This window comes from Oreochromis niloticus, unplaced genomic scaffold (assembly GCF_001858045.2).
Source record: "Oreochromis niloticus isolate F11D_XX unplaced genomic scaffold, O_niloticus_UMD_NMBU tig00007864_pilon, whole genome shotgun sequence".
Lineage (NCBI taxonomy): Eukaryota > Metazoa > Chordata > Actinopteri > Cichliformes > Cichlidae > Oreochromis > Oreochromis niloticus.
In genome coordinates, this window is record NW_020328812.1 from 175,760 (window position 1) to 193,047 (window position 17,288).

The window sequence follows — 17,288 nt, forward strand, 5'->3', positions numbered from 1 at the left end:
ACTTACACACTTGCTTTACTTCTCTCTGGGATAACTTCCTCGGAGATGAAATACCGGTTTGGTAGCGAGGCTACAAATACACACAGCCGCTCTATAACGTGACACATACTGCTCCGACGTGCTACGGTTATGAGCCAAGTTATGCCATGTCGCAAGTTTTGTGAGGTGCTTTTTTGATATTTAATGGATCGGATTACATTTTTTATTTCTCGCCGATATCCGATCCAGCAATTTAGTTCAGTATCGGACCGATACCGATAGGTAATATCGGATCGGTCCATCTCTAGTCGCAAGTGTCTTCTAAGTGAAGCTACCAGGTTCAGGTCCAGCTTGTTTATCTGGAGCTGCAGTAGATGAGTGATCCATCCTCACAAAGCAACACAGACACCAGATATGCAAACACAGCATCATACAACACAACCGAGAGATCCAGAGGATTCTCTCTGCATTTGGTGGCTGATGCTGCTGGAACGAAGCTGTTTGAAACCTTGCTGTTCTGCACTTTGGAACCAGAAGAGGAAACTGAAACTCTGTGGTTCAATGGAAGCAGCCAAGCGCTGTAAGTGTCTGCTGTACAGGGATGCTGGTTCAGCTGTGGCTCAGCACAGTTTCACAGTGTGACTCAATAAAAACAGCATGAAATAAAAGCATGATGCTTTCATCTGTGTGGAAATAGGAAAGTTTCCTGTAACGTGACAGACACTGGAGCTCTTTCACTCACAGCTTTACAGTTTCAGCTTCAAACGTCAGCTTTTTTGTGAAGGTTTAGTGTAGAGCCTTCACCACAGTCCCACTGTCGGCCTCCTAACCTGGGAGTTTGTTTTGTTTTGGAGTCTGATGTTTCCTGTTCAGGTTTTATGATTTCACACAGTAAAACCAACAATTTTTCATGTTTTTATTATAAATGTATGTCTTTAATGTGAAAAATTCAGACTTTTTTTTCTCTTGTTGTGTTTGTTTGAAGCTGCTTCCTGTTGGCTTCAGCTGTTTGGAGTTTCCATTTTCTAAACTTCTACATTCTGAACCTTCTTCAGCTCTGAACAGATGATGAAACACTGAATGATTTCAAGCTCACACTTTGTCTAATAAACTTACCTCTTTCATTCTTTATACAGATTGGAGAGCTGTGGATTGTCAGAGATCAGCTGTGATTATCTGGCAGCAGCACTGAAGTCCAACCCCTCCCATCTGAGAGAGCTTGACATGAGCTGGAACAACCTGCAGGATTCAGGAGTGAAGCAGCTGTGTGTTCTTCTGGAGAGTCCAGGATGTCGATTTGAAACTCTGAGGTCAGTCAGCATGTTTTAGTTGTGCTGAGATGAATATGATGTGAAAGTTGTGCTGACACTATGGATCAGTAGGCCCACAGACCTCTATACAAAAGTCTGGTTCTACTCTTTGTAGAACTTCTGATCCCTGATCCTCTGAGTCTTACTCAGTAGTTAATGCAGAGTTCTGAGCTGATGTGGGTGGACTCGGGCAGCCTGACAGACTTGATGTCCATGTCTTCCCTGCTTGTCCTGATACAAATAAACCTGAGTATCCTTGCAGGTCAAATGTTATCAGTCACACCTGTTAGTGCAGCTCTCCTCTAGATGGTAGTGCTTGTTAAACTAGGATGGTTTTAGAAGCCTGGACCACAGACTCCAAGGGAAGTTATGACTTGGAAAGGCTAAAGCAACCTATTAGAGGTGTTTGCACTAACATAGTCATAGTCATTTACACCTTTATTGTTTCACAAAGGTTTAAAAAGTGAATTTACACAGAGAGGTTGGTGGTGAGAGCACTGTAGATGTGTTCCAACTCAGTGTTCATAGAAATAATCCGGAGAGCAGGATTCCTTGATAAATGTTACATCTTCTTAAAGTTATAATCCACAGGGAAAACCTTGGAACTGTCGGTCTGATATCTAGTCAACCAATCAGGTGTTTACATTACTTTCACTGATCTCCAGGGTGGGGCTAGGTTTCACAATGAGCTCACTCGAAACCTTGGCTGATTGTGACCTACATCCATTTTCACACCTTGACTTGTGTGATTAGGTACAGGATCATCAGGGGGTTCGTGACCCCCTTGGGGAGATACTCCCACGGGGTTTAAATCTGGGACTCTCCACCATTTGACCTTAGAACTGAAGAAGCTTCTCGGATGAGAGGTGAAACGTCTTAAAGCAACTTAAAGAAGTCCAGATGCCTTTTTTCTAAGCTCATTAGATGACTGAGAACCTTCACAGACACCTCATCAGTGTGACTCTCAGAGCTACCAGCCCTTTCCTAAAATCACAAAGCTCTTCATTGAAATCAATGATATCAAAGCTGGAATCAAATGAGTCCAAGTCTTCTGCTGATTCAGCATCACATCCATCTTTGCTCCTTGTTCTGCATCCCCACCATGGACTTCATTCCTTTCCAAGCCAGCCTTGAGTGTCCTTTATTCAACTTATGCTCTGCTTTACTTTTACACCTGATTTTAGCTGCTTTATCTCTCTTTCAACAAGTTTCTGTGCCTCAATCTTTTTCTTCTCTCCCTCATAACAAGACAGCTTCTTCTGCCTGAGAAGATGTTTGAGTGATTTACTAATCCAGGGCTGCTTATTGGGGAAAATACTTCCTGTTTTCAAAGTAACCCCATTTTTCCCTGAAAAAAATGTAAGTAGAAATAGATGATCTAAGTGAGAACATGAGCCTTTAAAAAGGCTCTTCTGAGACTGCTGCCAGTGGTCAAAGCTCTGTAATTAAATATGTGATCATGCATTTAGTTTTTAAATGCTTATTCTAGTTAACACAAATCAGGTGGGAACAACTAAAATAAAATATCAAAACTAAACAAAAGAAGTAATGACTGCTGGTGTCTGAAACATCTATAAAACTATTAAGTGATCATCAGTACTCATTTTGTTCAATACTGAATACATTGCAGCAGAAATTGTCCACATTAATGAAATATTTCTGGGTGTAACTGTTACCAAAATGCCTTCTAGACCTGGCCTGTGGTTGTTATCTAAGTGATAATTATTAATTCTACTAAAACAAATACAAAATAAAGAACTTTGACATATTTTGTTGATACCAAAAGCACACTGAACAATTCAGTGTTGTTTTACTGCTGTTCTCTCTTCACTTCTCTAATTCTCTCCATGTGTTGCTCTGCATCAGTGCTCAGTTTCCTGACAAAAATAAGATTAAATATTGCTAAATATAATAGTATCTCATTACACTTCAACATAAGTGTTTTACTTTTGTAATTGTTTATCTGTTATTTTTCAGACTGAATCACTGTGACCTGACAGTGAGGAGCTGTGAAGCTCTATCCTCAGGTCTCAGCTCTCAGACCTCTAATCTGAGACAGTTGGACCTGAGTAACATTAACCTGAAGGATTCAGGTGTGAAGCTTCTGTCTGAAGGACTGAAGAGTCCACACTGTACACTGGAAACTCTCAGGTGAGATCAAGCATTATTTTTTCATCAACTGACAGAATTAGGAAATTAATAATAAGTCAGCCCTCTAATAAGAGGAGATGTGGAGGTCTCCTGAAGTGCAACATACTCTTATGTTGAAAGGTTCTAAAAGAGGAAGTAGTTCCTGGTATTGAACCCAGTTCTTTTATTCTTCTACTTGACAGAGAAGACGCACACTCAGAGTGGTCAAAGTATTTATAATCATTTTATTCAATATATAATCTTCCGGAAGAGAGATCTGCACGATGGTAAGCATCTGCAGATCTGAAGAGCCGTCCTTGAATCTGTTGCATTTATAATTTCAGCATTCCTCATCTAGCCCCCACTTCTCCTGTTATTTTTCTTACAACTTTCACGCTATACATACTTTCTATCAAAACAACTTCTTTACCTCTGCCCTTACTTCATGTGTGTGTGTGTTTTGCCTTTGACTTCCTGTTCTGCACATTGTTTCAGTCTTGCTCAGCAATTCATAACCTTTGCCACACTTTATGACTGAGGGTGTCCTTTAATATATGGGCCTGTTCTTAAAATACGTAAAACAATATAATCAGAAAATAAGCACTAAGAAAAAATATATATCTTCCTTAACACTGGGGAAGCACTTCCTCTTTTGTTATTGTCTTAGTAGAAATGTGATGGTGAAAATAGTGATCCACAGCACACCACATTCAAGTACTAGTGAGTTAGCTCCAAGCTAACTAGCAAACCAGCTAACTAGCAAACCAGCTAACAGCAGCCACAAGCTGCGACTGCATCTTTCTAACAAGAGCGTCAGACACTCAGACTGGTTTTCTTTGTGGATGATGATGTATTCTCACACTGATCCTTCATGGTGATGCTGCCATCCACCCACTGCTCCTGGATTCTTCATCATCATCTCCATCAGCCCTCACAATACTCCACCTTCATCAGCTTCATGTTCAGGAGCCTGGATGGACAGTAATTCTTTCCATGGGTTATGGTGGGACATTGAGAGCTAAAGTCAAACAGAAGTGAGAAATGAAAGACTGATTCATTTCTATTTAGTCTTGTGATGTGCAGCTTTGTTCAGAGCATTAAGGCCCAGCAAAGATTACTGAGGTCACAGAGTCACTGATGAAACCTGTGTGCTTATAGAAACTGAAACCAGATGAACCAGAATAGAAGGACATTAAAATGAAGTGTCAGCTACACAGAGGCAAAGGTATTCAGTTGTTGGTGTGAGTTATTTAAATGGAGGATGGAGTCAGACTTTAAGCTGCTGGACTCAGTCACTATATCCTGTTCTCCTCATAGAACCTGGATACACAGACTCACCTGTGACACAGTGACACACAGTGTGGGCTACACACACATTAGAAAGTGGATCAGTCACACTGGTACAATCATTTGTAGTGCTGGGCAACCATGAACACTTTGAATCACCATTAATTTCATTGTTACAGCAACATTCAATCATGAGTTCAAAAGTAGTGTATTGTGTCCTTATGTTAATAGTACTGCAGTATGAGAAGTGCAACATTCAGTGTGCAGAAACAAATCAGGTGCTTTCTAACAGCAGTGTTCCCTTTAACACAGTAGCAGTTCAAATATTTCTGTCAGTCTGAGCTGAAACATGAATCTAATCAAATATCAAATCAAAGTTCTTTGTCTCTGCCAGGACATTAACATTTGATCTAGTTTGTTCCAAACAAAGTTCCCCTCAGAGTCCAGAGCCACCATCATAACATTATAACAGGCACCTTTGATCAACAGCAAGTGAACATTTATAAATGTGTGTTTTCAGAACAGGAACCAGCAGAACTATTTTTCTGTTATCAGGTAGCAGCACAAACACTCATCAGCTCATTTACTGTGCAGCGACTTTGAGTGTGTGAAGTGTGTGTTTGTGCTGTATTTCCTTTGGAGAATCTCAGTCAGAAACAAGACAAAGAAAAACTCTTTCAGTCGTCTAGGTTGAGTTGACAACATGAACTGCATTTATCTTCCTCTGACTTGACATGTTCTTCCTCCTCTGCACCGAGCCAGCTGTTAAGACACAAGCTCATTGACATTTTCTGATGATAAAGAAACTCTCTTCTTCTGTACAATATGAGCAGCAACAGAGAACAAGCTTTCACAGGTACAGATGTTGCAGCTGTGGCCAAGTACTTGTGCTGCATGTTTGGAGCAGCACTCTAATGGACAGGCCTCTGTACTGATGGTGGGCTCTGCTCTGTATCCACCACACTGTTCTCAGCTGAGTCTTCCTCCTGTTCACACTCTGATGAAGCACCAATAGGGCCAACTTTTTCTCTGGTGGCTCGGATGTTGTTGCTTCCACAGCTTTCCCTCCAACAACCCTCTGTTCCTTAAGTAAGTTGGTGACTGAGGCCCAAACTTCAACCTCTCAGATCTGGGTAAAGACTTGAGCTCCTTGAATCTGGCTCCAGTGCAGCAGCAGTTAGTGCTGGGCGATATGACGATATATATCGTGTGGACGATAGAAAAGTGTCTATCGTGCCATTTGTCTTCTATCGTTTCTATCATTTGTAACCCTAATTTTATAAATTATTACATAAAATATATCATTAACCCTTTACAACCGGTCGGAGCAGGCACGCTCCGTTTTGCCTAACTATTTTTAAATCCCTGTAGAACTGGAACCACATAAGGTAGCGCAATTATTTTGTTTTGCATATGAAACCGTAGGAGTTGTACTTACATCTTATTCCATTAGCTTGCCCGAGGTCACGGTTTCCTTCCACATATAGCTTTGCAAAAATTGCAGAAAAAGCGCTTCCACCAACAAAAACATAATATTCCAGAAACACGCTTTGCCGATCTGATCAGCTGTTTATAACACTTCCTACTTGGAATATAAGTCAGCGCGAACTATTGCACGTCCGCCATTACCTGTCCGAAACCGGAAGTGACATCATTTTCACAGAAAATGTAGTTTTTTAGCTTCAAAGCCTATGTTGGTGTTTTTAAAAGTCATGTTTGACTTTATGCTTTTCTGTATCGTTTCTGGGATGCTTAGAAGTCAAATTACACTGTTGGAAATAGTTTATTTTGATGCACATGCGTTTTTTTTTTTGCAAATTTGCATTATAATATTTATTTTCATTTTTCCTGTAGTATATAAAAATTAGTGTATCTCAAAAATAAAACTATGAAGACACTCAAAATAAATTTCTCGTGGTTGGAAACTATTTTTTTCAAACCTTTTTGTATTTAAAGTTTTGAGGGATAAGCCTCTTAAATTTCTCTAACTAGAAATATATGTAAAAAAAACCCCAAAAACGATTGTCAATTTTTTTTGTAGTTTATTGCACTTTTTGCAATTTATGTAGTTACTATGCACTTAATGCATACATATTATTAAAATTTGGGCTAGAACGGTTGTATTGATGTATAGCAACTTGAAATGCTCCCACAAATGGCACTACAGCATGTAAAATGTAAAGATAAGCTCTGGCGGACTTGGTTCTATGGTAGGTCTTAAAGGGTTAAATAGCCTGTGGCAAATATATTAGTGTTGTCTTCTCACTATACATACTCTTAACTTCATGCAAGAGAAAATAAAGTATAAAAAAAAAAAAGATATTTTTCGCAAAGAAACTCCGTCTTGTGGTTTTGCAACAAGGTGCTGCTTTACGTGCAGCCGGATTTGCGACATGTTTTACGGTAACTCAAGACTGCACCCTCTCCACTCGCTGTTTACAGACTGCATACTTTCCAGATGACCACAGGTCAGGTGGTATATCGTGATATATATCGTTATCGTGATATAAAATAATTCACATCGTGATAAATATTTTTTCCATATCGCCCAGCACTAGCAGCAGTTTTCACATATACAATGTTGGCATTTTGCTTGCGTGTCTCCAGGTCTGTTCTGAATGTAGACTTGAATTTGACCACGTAGGCGGGGTCATCATCTGAGCTCTCCATCACCTGAGAGAGACGACAAAACACAGAATCACAGAGCATGAAACCAACTTTTCTCCTCCCAGACGTTCAGTCACAGACCTGCAACAGAAACAAGAATCAAAGATTCAAATGAGAATGTAGAGCATTCATTTACTTATATACACAAACATGTCCTCTACATATTCATGCTGTATTTACACACACATACAGAGGCTGTTTGTCTCTCATACACAGACAGGACAGTGAGAAATAAATCATGTTAAATATACCTGAGGGTTCCAGCTGTGTTTCCAACCTCTGCACTCTGTCCGTGTCAGCTGTGGTTGCCATGGAAACCATGGTCTTGTGTGTAGGGGGCGTCCCTGAGCAGCTGCTCATTTCTGCAGATCCTTTTAATTCATGTCCAAAGTGGAAGTCCATCTTGTATTAGTGACTCTTTCTTTTGTCCATGTTCAGTTTGTTGCTGTTCTAATTCTGCAGTGTTTGCTGAACTGTGTTTAAAGTGGCCCACAATCTTTGTGCCAGGATATTGTCAAACTCATGTTCTGCAGAGATACTGTGACAGAATGCTGGAGAACGTGCATGATGCAGGGACGTGTTCAAAGGCAGACGTCTGGCAGCAGCCATCATATTTGTCACACTATCTGTATTGAGTGGGCTGACTTTATTTCAAATGTCCCACTGCTGTGCAACATGAATCAAATGTTCTGCACGATAGTAACAGGTTAACTTGCCCTAATAATTAGACTTGGGTGACAAACTGATGTGATCTTCATGTTTCCTTTGCTGGAGTTTGGGTGAGTAAATGGTAAATGGCCTGTATTTATATAGCTCTTTACTATCCCCTAAGGACCCCAAAGCGCTTTACATATCCAGTCATTCACCCATTCACGCACACATTCACACACTGGTGATGGCAAGCTACGTTGTAGCCACAGCCACCCTGGGGCGCAATGACAGAGGCAAGGCTGCCGGACACTGGCGCCACCGGGCCCTCTGACCACCACCAGTAGGCAACGGGTGAAGTGTCTTGCCCAAGGACACAACGACCGAGACTGTCCGAGCCGGGGCTCGCACCAGCAACCTTCCGATTACAAGGCGAACTCCCAACTCTTGAGCCACGATCGCCCCACTCGATGAGTGTCAGAACTGAATTTACTGAGTAACATGTAGTGTTTAAATATGTGTCAGTTCCAGTTTTAGAGCTCTAAAGTGCAGCTATCATGTTAGGAATAGACAGTAACACTGAGCACACTGAGGTCAAATCTTTATTTTACCACTCACTGCATTCTTGATGTTCATGAATTCAGCAGGTTCATGATTGTCTGCAGCATTAATCTCATATTTCCATCTAAAGTGTTGAATTTGACTGTTTGATGTTCTTTATGATCTCTGGCACCAGTTCATCTGTAGGCTGAGCTCAGTCCATCCATTTAGTGAAATGATGTTTAAAGGTCTCCTTATTCTGTGAGCGTGCACAGATCCTGAAGCAGAAAGCCTGGGTTAACAGAGAAATGATCATCACTGTGATGATACTCATCATCTCTGACTGGGATTTGACCTTTTGTCAAAGCAGCAAACACAAAGAAAGCCTGGCTATGTTGGACTTGGTGTGGAAGCAGCTCCCAGTTTGAGTTCAGGAGACAGACACCCTCTCTACATTGAAGATCAGCTTCAAACTTTCCTTTTTGATAAAGCTTATAGTTCGAGCTGGATCAGGTGACCCTGAACCATCCCTTAATTATGCTGCTATAGGCTCAGGCTGTTGGTGGACTTCCCATGATGCTCTGCTTTCTTCTCCACTCCCCTCTTTTCACTCCTGATGCTTTTATATGTCACTACTGCATGTCCTTAACTTTTGTCTTCTCTCTCCTTAATTTGTGTTTTGTTCTTGTCTCTCTGAGCTCACCTCTTCTCTTTCCCCTCACCCTGCAACCAGTCATGGTAGATGCTCCTCCTGGAGCCTGTTTTCACTGGGAGGATCTTTGCGTCAAAGAGAGTTCTTCCTTCCCACCATCACCAAGTGCTGCTCACAGTGGATTGTCTGATGGTTGGGGCTTTCTCTCTAAATTTGGAGACTGTTACCTTACATTGTTAAACAGCTTGAGATGACTGTTGTTGTCTGTTGGGAAATGTCACTTATAAATAAAGTTACATTGAATGGATGTAAATGGATAGATGTTATTGTGAGAAAGAGAAAATGATTGTTGACAGATGGATTGTTGTTTTGTGTGTCTGCAGTCTGTCAGGCTGTCTGATCACAGAGGAAGGCTGTACGTCTCTGGCCTCAGCTCTGAGCTCCAACCCCTCCCATCTGAGAGAGCTGGACCTGAGCTACAATCATCCAGGAGACTCAGGAATGAAGCTGCTGTCGGCTGGACTTAAGGATCCAGTCTGGAGACTGGACACTCTCGGGTATGGAGAGAAGAGCTGTGCCCCAAAACGTTGGCCGCATCCTTCGGAGGACCCGACCTTCGCAGTCTATGGGCCGGGTCCTTCAAAGACCGAGAAGGCCGGAAGTGCGAGGCTGTGAAATGGGACGGTGTAGCCTTCAGATTTGCGTCACCGCTGTGTCGGTGGAGTTCAATAAACTCAGCCGTCTGCTCCTTGCTATCTAAAATATAACAGGACACTGCCGTAAATTTTCGACCATCTCACACTTCTGTTTAATCAGTTTTCTGTTTGACGTTTATTCAGCTGTGTGAAAACCAAGGAGGAACCCTCCCGGGGGGATTAATAAAGTTTTATTTAATCTAATAATCTAATAACTTTGATCTCAGCCAAACCTCTTTACTCCGGAACAAATAAAACACCGAAAAAAGCCAAACAATTACATTTTTAAGTTATCCGAGTGACTTATATATCATGTTTAACCTGAGTAGCGAAAGAGCGAGGGTCTGAAAACGATGAAGTCCAAAGTCTGCTGCTCTCGCCGGCTCGAGTGACCATTGAACCCCCCGGCTACCTATCGAACGGGTGGGTAACAGACGTCTCTGAAAACGTTGGACCATTTTTGCAAATATGCGATGTCTTGATAAACCGAGCAGATATCTGAAATTTACACACCTACTTTCTCTCCTGAAAATATGTTAAAAGTTTATTTTGTGACCCAGAAAGATTAATAAGACAAATATTAAAACTTAGTAGCGGCCGCCATTGTTGGAAACTGAAATTGGCTGGGCTATGAATTCTGGGATATGGTGGGCCACAAAGGACACACCCGACCCATCCTGCAAATTTGGGGAAATGAAGGAAGCATTTGTTGGCCGCATTTGAAGGAGTCGACGTCTCCTGGCTGTGACCAGGACCAGCTGTAATCGGCCTTCAAATGTGGCCTCCGGAGGATGCAGCCAATGTTTTGGGACACAGCCACAGTCTGATAGAGGAGGAAGAGCTGGAAACTGTGTCCTTCACTCACTTCCTGTTTGTTTCCTACTGGAAACTCTGATAAGCTAATGCTGCTAAACTAATGCTGTTAATGGTTGTGTTAAAATCAATATTTCATTCTCATTCTGTTGTTTGAGAACAATAACAGAAAAATATGTACTTGAGAACACATTTATTGTGAATTCAGCTGTGAATGTAGAGGTGTCAGAATACATCATGGTCACACAAATCCTTAGCAGAGCAAAGTGGCCTACTTAGCATTAGCTGCTCAAGTTGTAGAAAGCAAGGGAAAACAGTATTAGCATTAGCTGCTAATGGCAGTCTACTTAGCATAAACTCTTTGGATCATTATAACGCAAGAGGAAAGAGTCACTAATGATAGCCTATTTAGCATTAATTTCTCACATCATTATAACACAAGAGAAAACGGTATTAGCGTTAGCTACTAATGCTTATTCACCTCAAATTAGCATTAGCTGCTAATAATTATTCACCCCTGATTAGAATAAGCCGCTAATGGCAGCCTACTTAGCATGAACTCCTCACATCGTTGTAACCCAAGGGAAAAGAGTATTAGTATTAGCTACTCACATTGTTAAAAAGTAAGGGAAAACAGTCATAGCTTTAGCGCACAATGCTAATTCACATCAAATTAGCATTAGTTAATAATGGCAGCCTACTTAGCATTAACTGCTCACTAATACAATGCTAATTCACATCAAATTAGCATTAGTTAATAACGGTAGACTTCTTATCATTAGCTGCTATCATTCCTATAAAGCAAAGGAAAACATTATGAGCATAAGCTGCTAATGCTTATTCACCTAAAATTAGAATTAGCCACTAATGGCGTCCTACTTAGCATTAACTCTTCGTAACGCAGGGGAAACATTAAAATTGAATGAAAAATAGTGTTAGCATTAGCTACTCATATTGTTAAAAAGTAAGAAAAATATTGTTAGCATTAGTGGAAAATGCTAATTCACCTCAAATTAACATAATAACAGCATCCTACTTAGCATTAGCTGCTCAAATTGTTATGAAGCAATTGTTATAAAGCAAGAAATTATGGTATTAGCATTAGCTGCCAATTCTTATTCATCTAAAATTAGCATTAGCCACTAATGGCAGTCTACTTAGCATTAACTCCTCATTAATATAATGCTAATGCCCATCAAATTAGCATTAGCTGCTAACATCAGCCTACCTAGCACTAGCTGCCCACATTGTTAAAAGGAAACGGAAAACGGTATTAGCATTAGCTGCTAATAATTATTCACCCCAAATTAGAATTAGCCGCTAATTGCAGCCTACTTAGCATTAACTCCTCACATTGTTTAATGCAAGTGAAAAGAGTTCGCATTATCGGATAATGCTAACTCACATCAAATTAGCATTAGCTAATAACAGCAGTCTTCTTAGCATTAGCTGCTCACAACAGTCTGTGTATGAGAGCCATGTAATGTCCATGTGTGCATGCTGACTGTGCTGGTCTGACACCCCTCCTCCTTTCAGGGTGGAGCCTGCTGGAGTCCGATGGTTGAGACCAGGTCTGAGGAAGTGTAAGTGTGTTTCTAATGTGATTCATGAAAACAAAGCAGCACACATTCAACCATCTTCATCATTCACATCTGTGATGTCAGGAGTCATCATCAAAGTGTGAATCAATGAACAGATGATGGATCAATAACTGCAGCTGGATTGTGTTTGTTCTTTCCATCAGATTCCTGTCAACTCACAATCGACACAAACACAGTGCACACAAATCTCCAACTGTCTGACAACAACAGGAAGGTGACACGTGTGGAGGAGGTTCAGTCATATCCTGATCATCCAGACAGATTTGATTATTGGGACCAGCTGCTGTGTAGAAACGGTCTGACTGGTCACTGTTACTGGGAGGTCGAGTGGAGAGGAGACGTTTTTATATCAGTGAGTTACAGAAGAATCAGAAGGAAAGGAGACAGTTATGACTGTTTGTTTGGATACAATGATCAGTCCTGGAGTCTGAGCTGTGCTGATAGATTTGGTTATTCTGTCCTCCACAATAACAGACTAACACTCATCTCCTCCTCCTCCTCCTCCTCCTCTGTCTCTAACAGAGCAGCAGTGTATGTGGACTGTCCTGCTGGCACTCTGTCCTTCTACAGAGTCTCCTCTGACACTCTGATCCACCTCCACACCTTCAACACCACATTCACTCAAACTCTTTATCCTGGGTTTATGTTCAGTCCTGGTTCCTCAGTGTCCCTGTGCTGAGTTGAGTGTAAAGAGTGTCCTCCTGTTACTCTGACTGTTGAACAGATAGTTCAGTCTGTACATGTCTGTCTCTTTCACTCACAAACACGTTTTCAGATTCATGGATTCAATCAGTTGATGTTTGAAACTCTTCTAAATGATTCCTTGTAAACTTCTTCCCTCTTCAGTCCTTCAGTCAAAAACAAAGAGGAAGTGATGTCACATGTGTTCCTGTCCACACAGCAGAATGAGTCTATTGCTGACAGTGATGTACAAACAGAGTGAGCATTTCTGAGGCCCAAAATAAGTGGAGTAATAGTTCACTGAATGAACACTGTGAGCTGTTCCTTCATCATTAGTATGTATTATATATATATATATGTGTATTATATTAGTATAATATATATTAGGTGCCACTGCTGGTAGTTTCAGTCATTGTGCAAATGTGCTGTTTATAAGGTTGGAAAATGGCCTGTATTTATCTAGCGCTTTTCTAGTCCCTGATGGCAAGCTACGTTGTAGCCACAGCCACCCTGGGGTGCACTGACAGAGGCGAGGCTGCCGGACACTGGCGCCACCGGGCCCTCTGACCACCACCAGTAGGCAACGGGTGAAGTGTCTTGCCCAAGGACACAACGACCGAGACTCTCCGAGCCGGGGCTCGAACCTGCAACCTTCCGATTACAAGGCGAACTCCCAACTCTTGAGCCACGATTGCCACGAATGCTGCCAATGAATACACATGTTCTTTGTGAAAGCATGAGCACAGCTGACATGCACCACACTGACCCCACTCGCCCCATTTCTTCATCCACTTCTTGCTCTTGTGCTTGAAATGAGACGCAGACGCAGCAAAAGTCAGAGGCTCTAAAATCCACAAAAAGGGGGCTTGTTAGATCAGGATATTGATGTGATCCATAGAAAACATGGATAATACACCACTTTATTTGAAGACATCTGTAGCACTGCCTCAGGATGTTTCCACAGACTCCTCTGTGCACCTAAAGAAAAGGTCAAAGGTCAGCAGCACATGTAGTTGGGACAATTCTTCATTTACAAACAACAGTCGCACAAACTACACAATTATTTTCCTCCAATCAGGACTTTTCACTTGCAGAAATGGTCCTGTGTGATTTGTAGGCTGTGATATAAAAACTAGTTCCTAATGGCAGCGATTCACTCAGTAAACATGTGTTTCCTTCACCAACCTCACACACAGATCCAATAAGATCAGGAAGTGGGCAGTATAGTACAATATGTGTTATTTTGTACTGTACTGCCCAAACTAAAGATCTGCTGAAGTGTTGGAAATGATTCAGATGTTTATTTTGGACGATACAGCAGAAGATCAGACATGAAAGTGGAGATAACACAGAAGACCTGCAGCAAAGGGTCAGAGGTCAGACTGGGCCACGTGATTCAACAATGAGCCAATGATCATCAAGTAGTGACTAAAGCAGAGCCCTGACGTTCTGACATTTATCACACAGTTAGAACAAATGTCTGCTGATGACTTCATCTCATGAAATGACTGATAGATGTCAATTCATTGATCAGCTGAGCTGCTGATCTTCATCGTGCACAGAAACATTCAGCTTGTTTCAATCAGTAAATAACTCCCACTACCCCCAGTTTGAACTGTTCCCACTCAAAATGCTGTCAGAACAATGATCATTGTAGAACTTCACCAACATCACGTGTTGTTTTCCACATGTAAGATCAGCAAACATACAGAAACTTCCTGTTGCCACACACGGCCTCTAAAATCTCTTCCACGCTTTCTGTCTGAAGTCCACTCTCTGTGTCGGATCCACAGGAAACAACAAGATCTTATTAACATGGTTTTCAATGTGTCTCCTTCCAAAAAGTCCAACCAATGAACAAATGTGTATATTTGTGGAGGCCGAACAAAAGCATGACACATTTGTCTGTTTCTATAAACTGGTGTCAAACACAAATATGAAGAGTTTCATTGACAGACTCCAAAATGCCCCCGCAGTGAATCACAGGGAAATCCTACAGTGTGCAGAGAATCTTAATGGCTCCAACATCAACACATCCACAATGTTGGATCCAGTTCTACCTCACAGAGTTACTAAGACACACCCTCTGCCAGCATTACAACAGCTCCACCTGCTTCACCTGCCTCCTCAGCCTCTGTACACCTGAAGAGAAAAGAAAGGCTCCAAAAGCTCAAATCTACAAAGGATTCATGAAGTTTCATCCATCAAAAACATGTTTGCCTTCCACAGTGTGCTGTTAGACACCACTGTACCTCTGCCATTTCAAAAAGAGCAGCTTGGGAACATTTTGGCTCCAAACACTTTGTGTTTAAGTTCCTAATCTTTGTTTTCTTTGTGAACAACATCTGGAGCTTTTTGACTCATAGAAACATCATTTTGTTCTTTAGATGACAGCAGATTGGGACTGAATAATCAATCACTATCAAACCAATAAAGATGCTGATTTTACAGGAACTTTGTTGGAGAAGCTGGAAAGACATGAAACTGGTGGAGATCCCAAACCAGTTGATAGTGCTGATTATTCCAAATAAAGCTGTTTTCCATTTGAGATGAGATGACTTTCTGTCCTGATATATAATAAAGATGTTAGTTGTTTTTGAGCCCCTGTATTAAAAGTAGATCCAGTTTAAAGTCAGCTTGAGTTTGATGTCTTTATGTCAAAGCTGCTCATGATGTTGAGCTGCTGATGGAATAAAAACAGGTAAAAATCTGCCTCAATATAAAAGCATGTAGTCCAGACTTAAATGGAGCCTATTGTTAGCTGAGGTCCACACACAGTGTTTGACAGTGTAAACTGTGTGAAAGGGCTGCTGGTGGAGCTCACTAGGATGAGCAGGTGACCATGTGCCACGAGGTGGAGAGCAGCTGGCCTGGCTTTGATTCTGACCACGCCCCCTTTCTCTCTCCCTCTGCTTTGCTGTCACTTATCTTCACTGCTCTGTCCAATAAAGCTGAAAAAGGCCCCAAATCAAAGAAATCTGCTGCAGCCTCTGAAATGTCTTCTGTTTCCTTCCCGACGGCTTTTTCACCGTCAGCCCATCAGACAGTCCAGCAGCATTTATGATGATGTCATGATGTTGAAGAGACTGCTATGGTGGCCTCCCATGACCCCCAGCCTCATCTACACTGAGATGCAGACATTTGAAAAGCAGACAACTGAATAATAGTCCAACACAACAGTCTGTGTACAGACACACACTGAGCTTTCATAGAGTCAAAGGAGTCAATCAAACACAGCTAGTTGAGTCATTTCTTGTGTGAGTCTAAAGTGAATCTAGTATTTGAAAGTCCACTTCCTGTATTTGTTGTTGAAGACTTCTTCAGCTTCTTCTCAAGGACATCAGCTGCTTGTTTGGCAGCAGAGGCAGTTAAGAAGCTTCCTGAAAAACACTGAACAGTGAGTTCACTGTGGCATATGACAAATTCAGCTTTCTATGTGCAAATGTGTCTGTGTCAACCTTTCAAATGCTGTTGAATCCAAAACATCAGCGGCTCCTTGGCTGCTCACTTCATGCACTTCTGTCTTTGTGACAGTCCAATGACATCACAGCTGTTTCCACCCCCAGTGTCTCAGGACTGGACACCTTTAAACATGTGGAGGATCAAACAGCCGTCCAGCTAAACATACATGAAACTATCAAAGCTGACAATCATTCCAATAACATCTAATGGTGCATATATATAGACACAGGACTACAAGGAAATGGCTCTCAGCATCTGGCTGTGGGAACAAATGATCCCTGTTTGTCTTCAAATTGTGTGCATGTTTTAGACGTGTGTCACATGTAGAAACACAAAAATCCCACAATGACACAAAGATGTGTTTGACACAACTGTGCAGCTGTAAGTTGTTTCTAATGATTCATTGAAGCTCTTCTAACATTCTGGAGACAATCAGTACATGAATCTGTTCAACACCACAACAATTTGACTTCAATGTGAACGTTTGCCATTAAATAACCTTCTTCATCCAGCTGACAGCATCCTTCATTCTATGATATGAACAGTTCCTCCTGTTGATGACAAACCTCTGACATGATCTGCTTGAGGAGCTTTTTCATGTGAAGCTCTCTGAGCTCAGGGCTAAGTTGCTGTGTTTCATCTTTAAGAGCTGCTGCCTCCTCGCCGTTCTTCTTCTCCTAATGACACCATTTCTGCTTCAGATCTTTCACTGGGCCTAAAACAGATGAAGAGTAGATCTACTGCTGTTCACTGTTTGTGTCAATATGGAGAAATATGAAAGACAAACACAGCACATACAGAGAAATGTAGACAGAATGTGCAG

The 17,288-nt window shown here is 41.5% G+C and overlaps 1 protein-coding gene across 1 annotated transcript in view; it reads left to right on the top strand.

Annotated features, from left to right (window-relative positions):
* Positions 1 to 13,001, top strand: part of LOC100694896 (protein NLRC3-like) — a 42,923-nt gene extending 29,922 nt beyond the window's left edge. Inside the window, exons 6-9 of the mRNA XM_019354896.2 lie at positions 3,267 to 3,440; positions 9,597 to 9,770; positions 12,258 to 12,304; positions 12,466 to 13,001. Of these exons, the coding sequence (XP_019210441.2) occupies positions 3,267 to 3,440; positions 9,597 to 9,770; positions 12,258 to 12,304; positions 12,466 to 13,001 (931 nt within the window). The remainder of the gene's footprint in view (positions 1 to 3,266; positions 3,441 to 9,596; positions 9,771 to 12,257; positions 12,305 to 12,465) is intronic.
* The last annotated feature ends 4,287 nt before the right edge of the window (positions 13,002 to 17,288 follow it).